Source organism: Orcinus orca, chromosome 10 (assembly GCF_937001465.1).
Source record: "Orcinus orca chromosome 10, mOrcOrc1.1, whole genome shotgun sequence".
Taxonomy (NCBI): domain Eukaryota; kingdom Metazoa; phylum Chordata; class Mammalia; order Artiodactyla; family Delphinidae; genus Orcinus; species Orcinus orca.
The window spans coordinates 30,572,326-30,588,884 of NC_064568.1; the positions used below are offsets into that span (position 1 = coordinate 30,572,326).

A 16,559-nucleotide genomic window follows, 5' to 3' on the forward strand; every position below is an offset into this window, starting at 1 on the left:
TCGTTAAGTTTGGAGACACTTAGTATAGCTGTTTGTCAGGTACTATGCTAAGCATTTGATATACATTATTTTAGTCCACCAAAAATCCCATGAGGTATACACTATGGTTCCATTTTATAGATTAAGAAACTAAGGAACAGAGAGATTAGGTGATTTGCCCAATCACATACAGCTGGTAAATGATGAAACCAGGGCCTGGACTCAGATATATGTGGCTTAACCACTGCAGCATTCTCTCTTGTTTTTCTGTCTTAGCATCTAGGGTTGTACCCCAGGCACAGTATAGGCTTGTGGATTAAATAAACAAATCAGATGGCTGAATTAATCATACTAAGTACATATAAAAGCTTTATTCTTAAGAAAAATTTTGAAAATAAAATTTCCTTTTTCATTGTAAAAGCATGTATTGTCAATGCAAGCCAAATAACATACCTATGTGACACATTAGAATGTTTAGTTCCATTTCTTGACAGAAAAACTGAAGTGCAGGACAGCAAGTCACATGTTTACTATTGATCCCAAAGTCAAATGGCTAGTCTTGTTTTCACATCTGATTACTGAACTACTTTTTTTTAATTGAGGTATAATTCATGTACCATAAAGTTCAGGAGTTTTTAGTATATTCACAACATTCTATAACCACCACCACAGTCTAATTTCAGAACATTTACATCACCCCAGAGAGAAACCCCATACCCATTAGAGATCACTCCCCATTCCCTCTTTCCCCAGTCCCTGGGCAATCACCTGTCTCTCTTCTATCTCTATATATTTGCCTTTTTTGTATATTTCACATAAATGAAATCATACAATCTGTGACCTTTTGCTTCAGGCTGCTTTCACTTAGCATAATGTTTTCAAGGTTCATCCATGTTGTAGCATGTATCTTTATGGCCAATAATACTCCATTCTATGGATAAAATAAAATCCATTCATCAGTTGATGGACATTTGGTTGTTTCTACTTTGGGGCTGTTATGAACAATGCTGCTATGAACATTTGTGTGTAAGTTTTTGTATGCACATATATTGTCATTTCTTTTGCATATATCCCTACAAGTGAATCGTTGGGCCACATGGCCCAGGTTTAACATTTTGAGGAACCACCAAACTGTTTTCCAAAGTTGCTGCACCATTTCATATTCACAGCCAGTGGTGTATGAGGATTACAGTCTCTCCACATCCTCTCCAGCACTTATTACTGTCTATCTTTTGTATTATAACAATCCTAGTGGATGTGAATTGTACCTCATTGTCATGTTGATTTATTTTTTCTCATGACAGTGATGTTGAGCATCTTTTGTTTATTGCTCTCCTATGTCTTTGGAATTTAAATTATTTTTATTTTCTTCTTTTTTAAAGTGTTTTTCATTGGAATATAAACTTTGTTTTTCTTCTTGTGATATCTGTTTTGTCCCAAGAACTCTCAAAGCATATTAAATACTCATGAAATCTCTTATTAGAGATTGCATGACTTCTCAGGGTGCCAAGCTGCTGGAGCCATGAACTGTAAGAATTTAAGTGAGTTTCCACTGGCAACTTTCCAGGAAATCTCCACATCACATTATTAGATTGCAAGCTTTCATAACCCCCAAGTTATGATGATGATAATGCTTTATTAAAAAGCTTTTAATGTCATAGAAACACCAAGAATTTTTTTTCCAAATTATATTTTCTTAACTTTTTACATCCCTATGAGGCAGAAAAGAAGGCAGTAGCCATCTCAAAGGGTCTTCCAAGAAAATAAGTGTAGAGATTTGAATATCTTAAAAATTCTAGTATGTCATGGAAAAAAGCTTTTTGAGCATAATCACTGATTCTAGATGTACCAAAATATTTCGAGATTGTTTTCAAGTTATATGCCAGTCCTGGATGTAAATCACACTGCTCATTCATATGTGATGCTAACATTTCAGCAATGTTGAAGTTAATGTTAGCTACCAAATTTGGTTTAAGCCAGAGAGAAAGGAAAGGGCTTGAAAATTCCATATGCCAGTTTCTCCCCTGTACATTGAAATAATACTTATACTAGCCTCTAAAGATTTGTAGTAGTAGTCTTGACAGATTACACATTGAGTGAAGTCCGTGTGAGTATAAGGGTTTATGGTAGCTCCAAGGTCTTTCTGGCTTTCAGACCTTACATGTTCTTATCTTCAGTTCGTATTTTATTTGATGGCTTTTAACAGCATTAGTCATTCTCAATCTTACTGTAAGTTGAATTTATTTGCTCATAATGTTCACACTGATGAAAATGATCAATTCTCTTGTAAACTGGACTTTTTTATGGAAAGTTATTTTTCTTTTTTAGAAACTGCTTTGAATTTTTGTTTATTTAGTCAATCCTCAAATACTGGTTGGGCACCAGATGTGAGAAATACAGTAAGACGGTCATGGTGCTTGCCTTTGTAGCATTCATAGACTACCTGTGGACTCCAGAAGCAGTTACATAACTGCAATTGTGATAGCGCTAAAAATGAACGCTCTAAGATTCGGTGAGAGCCCATAATGTGGAGGAACTGATCCAGTTTGGGGTTGTCAGAAAAAGCTTTTCTGAGGAAGTGACACATAATTTGGGCCCCAAAGGATACCTAGGAATTAGCACACAGGGAACTAGCACGTACACAGGCACCAAGACAAACATGAGTTCGATGCTTTTGAGGACGTAAATGAAGTGTGGCTGACACGTCAGGAGGAAAAGACAAGGCGAGGCAGCTGGCACAGGCATCATATAAAGGCATATTAAGGATCTGGGCCTCTGTCCATCGGGAGCCATTGAAGGGGTTAAGGCTGTAGAGTAGCATTTTTTGGTAGCCCATAAAATTAAGAAAGGCCAAGTGACCCTTTGCTGTGTCACTTTCTTCTCTCTTGGTCAGGAATATGACTGGAGAAACTATCAACCCAGCCAGATGAGTGAATCTGAGTTGCAAATGCTAGCAAGCCTACGGCGGCAACAGAACGAAGAGCTGGAGGATACTGGGGCTCCCCATGGCCTGAGCGCATCCCAGCTTGACAACTGTAATGTCAGCATAAGTACCAGCAGCGATGACACAACCACCTGGAACTCCTGCCTGCCACCCGTGAGTCCAGGGTTTTGCATCTTTGTTTACTGCCTTTGTCACAAAGCCCAGCCTTGCCTGGGAAAACTAGGCCCAAATGAGGACACGGCTATGAAATCTATTCTGAAATAGTGTTTTAAGTCTGGGGGCATTGTCTTGTCTTAAATCGTCTTATTTACCTTCAGATAAGGTATGTTCATTGTGTGGTGATATATAAAACCATACATTAAAAGAAAAAGAATAATTTTACTGTAGACTCTGGGTATCTCATTGTATCACCACCTCCTAGCACAAACTCTGGCACATAAAGCAGGCTCAACACTTGTTAAAGAAGTGTCTGTTAAATGAACAAACAGAAAGGAGGAGACTATAGATATATGAAGTGTTGGTTCATATATGGCAGCAGCAAAGAACCTTCTGTAGAAGTCACTGGATTTATGCTGACTCCTCCCTGTGCCTAAGGGCCATGATAGGCACTGCATATGCTTCAGCAGCTTGTATTTTCCTGTATGTTCATACAGTTAAAGCCCTTTCAAATATGACCCATTGTTCTCTCTATAGACCAGCAGACTGCCTGAAGCAGGCCAAAGTCTTCCTGTTTTTCAGGTGAAGAAACTAAACTCTGGGCTCAAGCTTCCATACCTGGTCAGTGGTAGAGCCCAGAGCAAAGCCCAGTGTCTTGACTCAGTCCATTCTCCTCTATGATCCTCAAGGATCGTATGGTTTAATTGGAAAGACAAAGCAGAAACATCCACGGAACAGTCCTGTGCAACGTAAGAAATGTCATGAGACAGAATAATAAAATCATTATTATAATAATGGTAATTAGAGCTACCATTTCTTTAAGCACTTAAAAACATTTTAAGATCTCCATAGGCCGAAAGAACATTTACTTATAATGCTACATTCAACATCAGATCAAACATATTAAAATGCACTTTTCATCCAACAGTAAATATAACTTTTTTACCGGACTATTTTTGAAAGGAAATATAAAATGGTGCAACTTTGATTCATGCTTATATAAAATTACATAAAGGTTGAGTTTAAGTGTAGTTGACGGTGGATATGTTATGTTTTAAGTATTTAGTTAAATATCAATTTTTCAGTTTTCTTTTTCTATTTTAAAGTAAATTTTTTTCCAGATCTCCAACTTCTTTGTAGATGTTAGAAATCTCAGAGGCCCTGACACTGAGCCTTGTGTTTCTAACTTACTCCTTACTGCTATCCTATGTGGTAAGCTCTATCGAGTTCCCATTTCCAGGTGAGAAAACTGAGGCTCTTGAGTAAAGTGACACAGAACTAGTTTGGCATGACTCAATTCTAAGCTTCCAAACACCATGATATGGTGACTTCTCGATCTGTGACTTAATTGTCAAATGAGTGCTACCAATATCTAGCAGAAGTTGAGATTTCTGCTTTGGAGAGAACTTACAGGTCTTCATGGAGGAGGAATTCAAATTGGTTCTAAGTAGATGTGGGGGGAAAAATGATATTAATTTTTCCTCAGGGTTCTTTTTTCCCACCTTGCCCACTTTCCAGGTTTCTCTTGCCTTACTTAGTTGTGCTTTCATTAAACTGAATGATCAAGCATACATAACACCTCAAGCAGCCTTGGTCCCAAAGAGTATCTACCCACCCAGCAAAAATACCCCTGTATGCTAGTTACTCAGAGTATTCTTATAGCCAGAGCTAAGAACATAAGAGTAAGTTGCAGATTTTTGCCAATGCAGTTTACAATGGAACAGAAATATTCCTTTCTTATAAAATATTTCTTAGCAGTCATTTAAACCAAAAGTAAGAAAGAGAACAGTGGCCTCCTGAACAAGGTCATTCTGTCATGAAGTAGCTCAGAGACCCAACATTACAAAGAGCAAGCTGAGAAATGATTATTTAAGACTGAAAAGGCTGAACTCTTGGTTGCCCTGGGTACCGTGTCCTCATCACTGTCCTGTTCTGGCAAGGACTGAAGTCCTCATGCATGACGACTACTTTGCTCTAAAAGTTCACAGCCAAAAATAACCATTGGTAATGAACTTAATAACGCCTTTATTTGACCAAATGAGAAATTGAAACCAGTCTATTTTTTTAGACAGAGAAAATCATTGAAAAATCTACCTTTGGTATTCATAAGATATGTTTATTATTACATCAAATTCAGTCTATTTCAATGTTGGAACTATCACCAAATGGAAAAGTGCATTCCTTAATGAACCCTGCATCTTGTTGCTCATATTGAGTTTAAATAGAGCAATTTACAAGAACCACTATGGTGTTTCTGGGAGCTCTTGACCTTCTCTTTAAAAGTTGTACCAGAGCAGTGAAAAAGAAGAAATGAAAGAAGGCATAACTTTATCACAGCGATATCCTGCTTTTTCTTGTATCACAGTGATGGCGCCATCCTCCATGCTGATCCTCCACACTGACACTTCAACAAGAGATTTGGAAGACATCTCCATTTCTCCCACTCCTTCATTTCCCGTACCCAGTTGGTCTCCAAATCCTGAGAATCCTCTCTCCTTTTTACATCTTAACCCTCCCTATCTAATACCATAGCCCTGGCATTTCATTTCTTATCCAACTTCCTTCAGCAGTTTCCTAATACTAAGGTACCTCCAGTCTAAGCACTGTAGCCTGATGGTTAGGAACATCGACTCTGAAGTCAAATAGCCAAGGTTCAAATCCAAGCTGTGTAACCTTGTAAAGCACTTGGCGCTGTATCTGAGACATAATAAGCAATTAATAAATTAAGATTAGTTGTCATTATTATTCACACTAGTTATCTTTCTAAAGCCCTGATCTGATCTGATCTCTTCCCTGCATGAAGTCCTTTCATAACTCTCCATTGCCTCTTTAGCCTGGCCTACAGGGCCCCCCGTGATCTGAGACCTGCCCCCCTTCTAGGCACATCTCTCACTGCTCCCCACCTTTCACTCCATCCTTTAATCCCAGTTGTAATTCCCTAAGGGCACTCTGCACATATCCTTGTACCTGATTATCCCTTGAGACTTAGCTCCAAAGCCTTCTTTAACCCTTCTCCAGGCCTCATTGAGAGACACAGCGTCCTTTCTGCCACAAGAGCCAGGATTATCTCCATGTTAACTCTCACCACAACCTAGCTTATCCATCCCACGTAAATTCACTCCACGTATTTTTTTTGATTGGTACAATATGCTATGGACTCCGAGTTCTGAAAGGAGCAGAACTAATTCTCTCCTTTAACAAGATAACCTCCTCTTTGTGCTTTTGTTTCTCCATCACCTTGAAATGAATTTTTACTTCCCTCATAATCACTACCCATCCCCCACCCAACAAGACTGCTGCATACTCTAGCTACACTGCAGCTTGCCCATCACTGTCATTCCTTTTGTCCACATCATGTCAGTGATGCCATTGCCCATACCCTTTCCTCTGCCTGGAGACCCTCCATCCCTCTTCTCTACACTGAACACTCCTGTTTTCCAAGGCCCGACTCAGATGTCCCAGCTTCATGAAACCCTCCCTCCTGCACAGAATTGTTTTCTTCCTTCTCTGGTTCCCGTTATCTTCAGGCTCAGTGATAGCACTTACCACATCAGGTAACCATTATTAGCGATATCCCTCAGGCCTGGCTGTGATCCCCTTGAAGGCAGGACTGGCACAGAGCAGACCCAGGACTGGCACCGGACTGGAAGCCAGCACAGAGCCTGGCATGAGGTCACGCTCAGTAGCTGCTGGTTGTTAGTCGTTGGTTGAATAAATCAATCAATAATATTAAAAGATTCCTTTTTTACTCTAAAGTTAAGGTCGTTTCATCAAAATTCCAAAATAAACATCAGCTGTGCTTTGCTTAAATAAGTCCTGAATGATGCTAGTAATATTTTACATTTAAGATTTGATAGATGGATATTAAATATACACACAAAGAAAAAATCTCCCTCTGGGCAGGACTTGGTGACCAGTAGTTTAGAAAGAAGATTTAGGCAGGTCACATTCCGTTTGGCATCTTTACCTAATGACTTTAGAAACACTGCAGTCAAACCAGGAAGCCAACGCAGAGCAAAATGCAGTCTTTAGCAAAATCTATTGTGTTTACTGCAAGCTTTGGTTTCTCAGCTTTCCTCAGCATCTGTACAGTTCAGAGTAATATGTACTGTTTAAAAGGTGTTTAGATATAATAAATTAGTCATTTTAAAGTGTAATTAAATGTAACCGTATTTCTCATAGCAAATTGGCTTTTGTAGGCATCTCTTGCTAAATAAATCAAGCCTACTGAGAAAACCATTGGCCTTTGACAGACAAATTTTTCAAAGTTTCCAACTTAGAACCAAATTCAATTAAAACAATACTTTACAACTTCTGTGGAAACCAGGCTACAAGTAATCAATTTTGGAGGGTTCTGTTAGGAGTAGCCCTCGTGAGATTTATTCAAAAACTGGGCCCTAGGCAGCCTTAGGAAGAAAACTAGGAATTAGTTATAATGGATTCTTAAGTGAATTTTATTTTGGTGAAGGATTTTGATTGACAGCATAAAACTATGTCTTGAGGGGTGTGTGTGTGTGTGTGTGGTGTGGTTTCTTTTTAGGAAGAGGAATAGTTGTTAATAGAAACAGCTTCAAGTGATGACCAAAAGAATTTAGACTCTACATCAGCCAACCTGGGCTCAAATCCCAGCTCTGCCATTTGCTAGCACAATCACTTATAAAATGGGAATAATAAACGCCCTTCATCGTGTTGGCATGGTGGGAATTGAATGTGTACATGGAATGCGTGTGCCCAGTGCCTAAGAGAGTAGGCTCACGCTAACTGTAATATGCTGCTCCCCCAAAGATGTTCTCCTCAAAGGGCCACTTGAGCGATCAGAAAAGATTTCTAGGATATTTTCCCTTTTTATGACCACTGAGGGCTGTAAGAATGGGCAGATGTTCTGTTGTGCTTGTTTTGATGTGAACTTAACCATTAGAATTCAGACTGACCCCTCAGAGCTTGACAAATAAACTCATTATTTCAATATTTCATTATTTCTCGGTCCCACCTCTAACCTAGATTCAAGAAAAGTATGCCTCATATGCATGCTACCCTGTCAGCAGATGCCTCAAAGCCATCATTCCTTCAAGTTAACAATTCCCATAACCTAATATCAAGCATGTAAGACTCCTCAGCTTGTTAAAAAAAAAAAAATCCTCACATGTATCCATCAACACGGCACACTGCAGAGCATGATATCTGGAGAAAAACGAGGCAAAATGCACTTAATAGGATTACAAGCATATGGTGAGGTTCTCTAACAAGTTATTTATGGTCTTGATTAACCTTGCAACATTTTTGCCATTTTCATATGTTTTACGTAACAACAGAAAAATATTGCCTTTACCTTTTAACATGGCAGGATTATCTTATCTCCCGTCCTTTAATTTAGCCTTCAATTCTCTCCCTCACCCCAAAATTTCTAGCAGCTTGATTATGGAAAAGCAAAGCTTTTTGTGCTCGGTGGCAGTTAATTTCGCGTGAGTGTAGTTTTTGACACTAGTGCATAGCAACAGCGCCACCAAAAGGACAAGGTCCCAAGTTTCTAGGATCTGTTCCGTTTTTTGGCTCATCAGCATATCAGTGTTTTTTACACGATGATTGCTGGTTGCTATGTGTCCAATATGTAATACATTGGCATTTCAGGCTCTTTATAGGTAATAGGTCTTAATTTGTTCTGGCCTGTAGATTCATTAACTTCTTAGCTCTCTTTGGGTATTAGTTTTCTTTTAATGGTCCTGAACTAAAAGCGTAAGTAGTTGATTGTGCTAAGCTGCAGATAAATCAGATGAGCAGCTGTTCTTTATACCACCACAGAAATAATATACAAAAATTAATATCAGAGTCAGTGTAATATCTGTGCTGTCAGGAGAAAATATTGAAATGTGCGAGTTGTTCTGTGTTTAGTGACTATGAAAGTCACCCCATGAAATAAACTTTTCTCATTCTTAGAGTATTGTCTATTATATCTTATGTTGTCCCAAATTTAGCAATGTGGCAAACTTATTTTCTTTAATTTTAAATATATAGTGACATGTCATAAGAATGAAATCAAATTAATTTAATTTATGGCAAGGAGATAGTCTTATATATATCAAATAAATGTATTTCAGGACTACTTTTTCTTCCTGCCATTAACTGAACTGAGTTTGTCATACTTGTTATTCAGAAACTTAGGTATTCACCACTTTAGGTGAACCCCTGAGCTGGGTTAAGCACTACAGCTTACTGGTTCAGAGGGTAAACTACGGAATCAGACTGCCTGGGTTCAAATTCTGGCCCCACTATTTCCTGACTGACATGACCTTAGGTTAACACCCAGTGTCTGAATTTCCTCCTCTGTTAGATGGAGTTGTTAATCCTATCTATTTCATAAAATTGCTGTGAGGATCAAATGAGATAATACCTATCAAGGTTTTAACACAGAGTAAGTACTCAATAAATATCAGTTACTGCTATTATTATTGTTGTCATAGTTATTTGTAGGAGTTAGTTATTATTCCTTTGCTGCTTCTTATGGAACTCTCTAAATGCGGCTGAATTCCAAAATCAATTTTATTTTTTTAACTTGTGCTTTCATGGAATGTTACCTACCTAGAATAGTAGAAATAGGTTTACTGCTGCACAGGTACAGAAATGTATCTATTCCATTCGTGGATGGGGACATCTGGCTTCAGAAGCCCATCTGTTCCCCCTACCTCCACCCCACCATGTTCAGAGAGCTTTTAGAAGCCATTAGGCACATTCCCATTTATTCTTATTTGGGCCTGGGAAAGCAAAATGACATCATTGAAGTGAAAGCTCTGCCCTTTGAAAGCATCACAGCAAAGTTATGGGAGCTGAAATATCTTGAAGGAGCCTTTTAGCTGCATCATTGCCATATCCCTTCCTGTCCCTGAGTCTGATTATGAAATTAGGAGACATGTACAGAGAAAGGGAACTGGGATCACCCAGTTTTGTATTGTACCCACTTCAAAGCAAGACTTGCATCCTTGCCCAACAGAGTCATTAGCAATTAGGGTTTATAAGTCAGTTTACAGCAGTTACATGTATGAGTCAGAATGCTGTGCCATGATTTGCTATTATTCAATTTAAATTGGCTATTGAATGAAATATTTGGGAGTAAAAACTTGGTAATTAGTTTTCAACAGTAAAAACTAAGGAATTGGATATTCAGAGTGAGTTCTACTACCCTACAATTATTTTTAACTGAATTTTTTCATTTACTTTTCTGTCTATTCATGTCAGCAGTCCTTACTACTTCAAAAAGTTTCCACTGATTATTTTTCTGTTTTCTAACACTTAAAAATCACTGTGAATGTGAATCTTTTATTTTAGTGTTCTTTTGTACTGCTTGTTTCATTGGATCTGTTTTATATAAACATGAGCAAACATGAAAGGGCCAGTCTATGTAGTCTATGTAAGAACTCGGTCACAAACCAAATAGGATTCTGTAACCATTTCTGTTCTCCAGAGACTGGAGTAAGTCATTGGGAATAAGGGGGTTAGGGACAGGTATAAAATACAATTATCAGTATAAAATTAAGAAAATGGAAATTTACCTGAATAGCAGGACTGTGATGCATAGAGAATTATTTAAATGCCTCTAAAAGTAAATAGGCAGAGATCCATTCACTAGAGGCCTGAGTACAGGTGAAATTCTGGACGAATACTAATGAATGTATTATCAGGAGTATTTCTGCACCACTGTGAGTTTGTCTGGAGAACCTGTTAGTCCCCTTGCTTACTAATTCCTTTTTTGCTGTGAAATAATAAAGCCTAAATCATAGAACTAAATTTCACTTGCAAATTGCTGGAAGTCTTATTTCTCCAGTGAGATCAAATATGTCTTATGACATGTTTTTCCTTCCACTGTTCTCCCAGCTGTTTTTTCTTATTACTGAAATGGTGATGCATTGATATTGGTTCAATTACCAAAGTATCTGAGTACATTCAAGTTCATGGGGCATCACAGATAGGCTAAGTGACTGTGATTATTAGACAGGGTGTTTGATTTAAATTAAAGGAACACTTCCAAGAGATTATTTATAGAGGAAGACAGTTTAAAGAATTCCCATCACCCATGTCATTAATATTTTAGGACCCATTAAAATAAGGAATATGTGGAAAATAAGGACTATGTGCCTTTTATGTACAGGCATCATTGCTACGCTGTTTTCTTCAGTTGGGGTCAGCACTATGGGTCCACATTATGGCTGAGAAAACCTTAACGCCAAACCCATTAGGTAAGGAAGTAACAGAAGCCCTCTAAATGCAGTTCAAAAATGTGTACCAAATTCCAAATTGTAAGAAAATGAAAATGTTGAAAATGATTTTCATATTAGAATTACACGGTTGTTAACCACATAAGAAAAATACTTTGAGGTGATATTCAAAAAGAGAATTTCTATCAGATATAATGAAATTTTCTCCCTTTATAGAACAAAGGAAAAACATCAAGTTCCATTGGAGGCAAGTGTTTAAAGCTTGCATGGAATGAAGCTGTTTACCTATGTTTTGAAAAAGGTAGTAACTTAAAGATTTCTTGCAGAGGGGGAAATTCAGATTTCATATTTTTGTCAGGTATTGGCATCACTTTTTTCAGTTCTCTGATTAATGCTTGAGGTTTTATTATACACTCAGGGAAAATGACCACCTTGACCTAAGATGTACATGTGTAATTCCAATAATGAAAATAGAGGACTTCCCTAGTGGCACAGTGGTTAAGAATCCGCCTGCCAATGCAGGGGACACCGGTTCGATCCCTGGCCCGGGAAGATCCCACATGCCACGGAGCAACTAAGCCTGTGTACCACAACTACTGAGCCTGCGCTCTAGAGCCCACGAGCTACAACTATGGAGCCTGCACACCACAACTACTGAAGCCCACGCACCTAGAGCCTGTGCTTCACAACAAGAGAAGCCACTGCAATGAGAAGCCTGTGCACCTCAACGAAGAGTAGCCCCCGCTCGCCGCAACTAGAGAAAGCCCGCACACAGCAATGAAGACCCAAAAAGAAAATAGAAGTTATCCTTGCAAACTTAGTAACATTGAGATATAAATATATATATTCTATATCTCCGGGTCTCCAGGTCATTGCTAATACTTGCTATACAGCATTAGTTCCAGGAGATGTCTTGTTTTGTTTTGTTGTATCTGGAAATAGCAAACTTTGTTAACAGTATAAAACTTCCACAAGGAGGAGGATTCCACACATGAACTTTAATTACGCCATAGATGCTGTCTAATCCAGTGACTGATAACCTGTGTTTTCTTACATATACCGCTTTGTTACTTGCTGGGTCTCCCAAATAGCCTTCGACTTTTTGTAAAATAAACCAGCCCCTTCTTACAGGTTGTTTCTCAGGAAAAAATTACAGTAATGAGAGTGCATGTGAAAGTACCTGTAAAGAGCATTATGCTGATTAGTACCTCACAAATGTTTTGTCTTTTACAGCCTGTCAACCAGGGTCGTCACTATCAGAAAGAAATGAATCCACCTTCTCCTTCTAACCCCCGGTAAGAATCATTAATAAGCTAAATTTTTTTTAAGATTATTTAGGAATTGACTGTGCATTTTTCTTGGTTTCATGAAATTGTTTTCCAAACTTCCAAAGGGCTTCCAAAGTTCTTTTCTATAGATGTTTTAATTCAGCCTACTTTTCTTAATCAGACTATGGTCTCATGGTTAATAGTGTAACTAGGTTTAAATAGCACTTCTGCCTTTTACTAGCTGTGGGACTTTGAGAAAATCATTTAAGTCAACGTAATTCAGGCATAATAATTACCTCGTAGTATTTTGGGGAGGATCATATGGACTAATAATACATGAAAAATCCTTAGCACAGTTCCTGTCACATAGCAAGCTCTCTTTAAGTGTTCATTTATTCAGTATTATTCTATTTTCATAGGTGTTTCATCTTAATAGGTCTTTGAAGTTTAGTACATTTTAGGCATGAATTTTTTTTGTATCACCTGGTGCCTTTACATTCATCAAGATAGCTAATATGAGTTCAAGTGGCCATTCTCTTTTTTCGTAATTTCAAAGTTCGTAATCTCAAAATTATTTTATTATTTCAAAAATGTCATTGACACGTGAGTCATTTGACAATATAGAAGAACCTTATTATATTAGGCTCATTAGAGATAAGTGAATCTGAATTCAAGTTTTGAAATATATGTAGTGTTATATGGCTTTCTAAAAATAGCTAAATAAGCTAGTTTATCAGTATAAGTCAATATCACTTTATTACTGTTTATTAAATACCAAGAATTTACTGAAAATCAGTCTATCTTGGGCTCCACCCACAGGATCTTAGTTATCATAAGATTATAATAACTAATTATCTAATTAGTTATTATAATAACTAATGCACCCCATTATCTAAATGCATCTCATTATCAAGCTCTCTCACCTGAGAGAGACAGGCAGAAGGAATTTGTTAAATAAGAATACAGGGCTGTATCGTGGAAGCCAAGGGCAGCCAGGCCTCAGGAGGGATCTGAAACTAGGAACTAGAAAGCAGAGAGGCAGGCAGGCAGTATCCTCACCCCATCTCTGTTTGCTTCTTCCTATCTGCTCAATTCTTCTAAGCACCAGCTTTCTTTACTTCTCAGTCACATATAGCTGTCTTGAGTTTACATATTACATTTCAAAATACATGCTGAGGCTGACAGTCTATGTCTGAATCCCAGTTCCTACTTTCCAGGAGAAAGAATGTGATTGGCCTAGCTTGGGCCAAGTATCCACTTCTGGTCCAATCAGCAATGAAGAGCCAACCAACCAAGCCATGTAAAATTAACATGGCTACCAGGAGACCACATACGTGGTTTACAGGACTTTTAATGGGGTCCAGAATATTCATGACATAGGTAGAGTAAGTGTTCTTTATTAGTAATCTCTTCTACATGTTTCTGGTCTATATACTTGATCTGGTCATTCTTGCATGTTACCTAGTAGGAGGAATTGTCACTGTCATAATAAATATGATAAGGAGTTGAAAACTGAGATTGTAATTTCAGTGTATATAAAAAGGTGTTTAAACGTTCTTCAAAATAGTTATCTCTTGATATGCGTATATGTCTCTTGCAATCTTGCAGCTCATCTAGATTTGACCAATAAACTCTTTATCTATATATGAATAAGCTTTCAAGGTAATTGGAAATCCAACTTTGATCCAAATTATAACAGTCACGACTTGTAAGCTGAGTAAATGAAAGTGATGGAAAGTGATGTTAGAAAGTGGAGCATTTTGTTTCAATAAAAGGAAAATGGGGACCTAATTTTCATCCTACTTCTGCTACTAACCCAGTGTATGATCTCAGACAAGCCTCTCAAACTGTTCAGACCTAATAATAAGAACACCCTCATGTGTAAAGGAAACGATTTCAGTTACAACAAGCTCTCTGAGGTCACTTACAGATTTATGATTTTGTGACTTTGATGAGACTCATTATAGACTTTCCATATGAAAACCAGTTCCACTATTAAGGGGAACACTGCCCTATATAGGAAACATACCTCATATTATTCGATTAACTAATTAATGTTTAGATGTGGTAGTATTGGATTTTAAATCTCTTTTAAAATTTGATTCCCAAAGATAGAACATAAGAAAATTCACCAGCTAAACAGACAGCATATTTTATTTAACCAATTAAATGTTCATTCATTTATGAAAAATTAATCTACATTTTCACATAATAAAATTAAAAGCCAGATTTCAAAGCAAAAAATAAAATGCTGCCAACACCATTTTCCAGCAGGTTATCCACCAGTTTCCTAGAAAATTATTATATGGCCGTTCAGAAAATCTGCAGATTACATGGCTTAGCTCTTGGCTCACAAATCCAGTAGCTTGGAGAATTGGCAGAAAGGCATTATTGGACCATAAATAAAGAAGATGATAAAATTATGAGGTCAGCATAGATCATCATATAAAAATGGGATAAACTGAATCATGTAATACATGTGATTTAATTTAAAATTGAGAGCTATGATTCTTCTTAAGAGTTGTATTATATTTCTTATAAATAGTATCCCATGCTTTAGATCCTACAATACAGAACTTTAAAATTAAACTTTGAAGTTAAAAGATACTAATAATGACTATTGAAAAAATAAATGAAAAGATAAGTCTCTAAGTCTACCCCCTTGGATAAACAAGCATCTTGCCTGAACCTTGTTGAAAGTTTGGTGTGCAGAAGCTCTGAACAACACATGAGAAGCAGGAAGGCTCTAGATTTCCTGAATTAAGTGTTGTTGTGATCAAAATAATGCAAACATGACGGGGATCGGGGACATGTGTGTGCAGGTCCTCCAAGAGGAGAGTATGATGGTGCCCTTTGGGAGGTGAAATGGCCACGTTAGCTTCAGTGAAATATCTGCAACTACTCTAGAGACCTAAGAACATAAGATTTGTAAATTATATGTACTCATACCCACATATGTACATATTTAGAGAGTCAGCTTTCAGTTAGCTTTATTAATGTAACAGAATAACCAATATCCCCAAGCTTTATTAATATAACAGAATAACCAATATGCCCAGTCTTTTATTTACATTTTATTCTGGAAAGATTTTTATTTCTGTACCATAATTACCTTCTTAGTTTTATATATTGATGAGTAAAGTTAAAGATAGTATGCAGTCCACGAAGCAGACAAATTTGTGTTTTGAAAAGTTATCTCTAGGGTAAAAATGGCTAAAACTCTGCATATATTCATATAGTGGTTTCCTTAGAGTAAAAGAGTTCACTTGCACTCATAGGGCAATGCTTGATATTGGACGGAGGGTGGGATACAATGTTAGTCATTTCCTGAGAAGTTTGCAGTCTGGGGATTGAAATACATATGGTTCACCAAATCATATTCCCTTGTGTGTCTAGATTTGCAACAAAGCCATTTCCCCTTGCTTTGGTAGGCATGGGGGACGGGGGTGATATTTCCCACTATTTTTGCCTAACGTTCTGATGGACACTTAGCATCTCAGTTGCTGGGGCCCTTGCTTCCATTGTTCACCCACACTGCGTCGTGGGGCACTGACAGCTTGTATGACAGTGTGCAGAAATGGCTAACATAATCTAATACAATTTAAAGGAGTGTTGGGAGGAGGAAACAATTTCACAGTCCATTCATGTTGAGTAATGTTTCCTAGCATGTAAACTTACATGCTGCCAAACTGAGCAAAATGGATGCTGTTCACAGTCTTCAGTCATTTATTTTAAAATGCCGTCTATTGGTTTGCAGGGTTTAGAGCTGTCCCTTACGCACATCTACGTATGTGTTCATGTAGATTCTTCAGAACAGCTCAAGATATTTTTGCTCAGGAACGGGTTTTATAAAGTAAGCTGTGATTACATTCTGGTTGTCTGTTCATATGGATGGAGTCGATAACCAGTCTTGCGTTTCAAATGGTGATTACGCTTGCTATTTTTATAACTCATTGGTAAATTAAGGGGGGAGGAGGGAAGGTAGTCAAAGGCTCTGTAAGGTTC

General features: G+C 37.6%; 1 protein-coding gene across 6 annotated transcripts in view; it reads left to right on the plus strand.

The window, feature by feature from the left end:
- CFAP20DC (CFAP20 domain containing) overlaps positions 1 to 16,559 on the plus strand; it is a 280,714-nt gene that overhangs the window by 202,658 nt on the left and 61,497 nt on the right. For 5 of the 6 annotated variants that reach the window (XM_049715292.1, XM_033424729.2, XM_033424728.2 and 2 more), the window contains exons 14-15: positions 2,873 to 3,076; positions 12,520 to 12,581. In XM_049715292.1, the coding sequence (XP_049571249.1) occupies positions 2,873 to 3,076; positions 12,520 to 12,581 (266 nt within the window). The remainder of the gene's footprint in view (positions 1 to 2,872; positions 3,077 to 12,519; positions 12,582 to 16,559) is intronic. The other variant, XM_049715294.1, reaches the window with a different exon arrangement.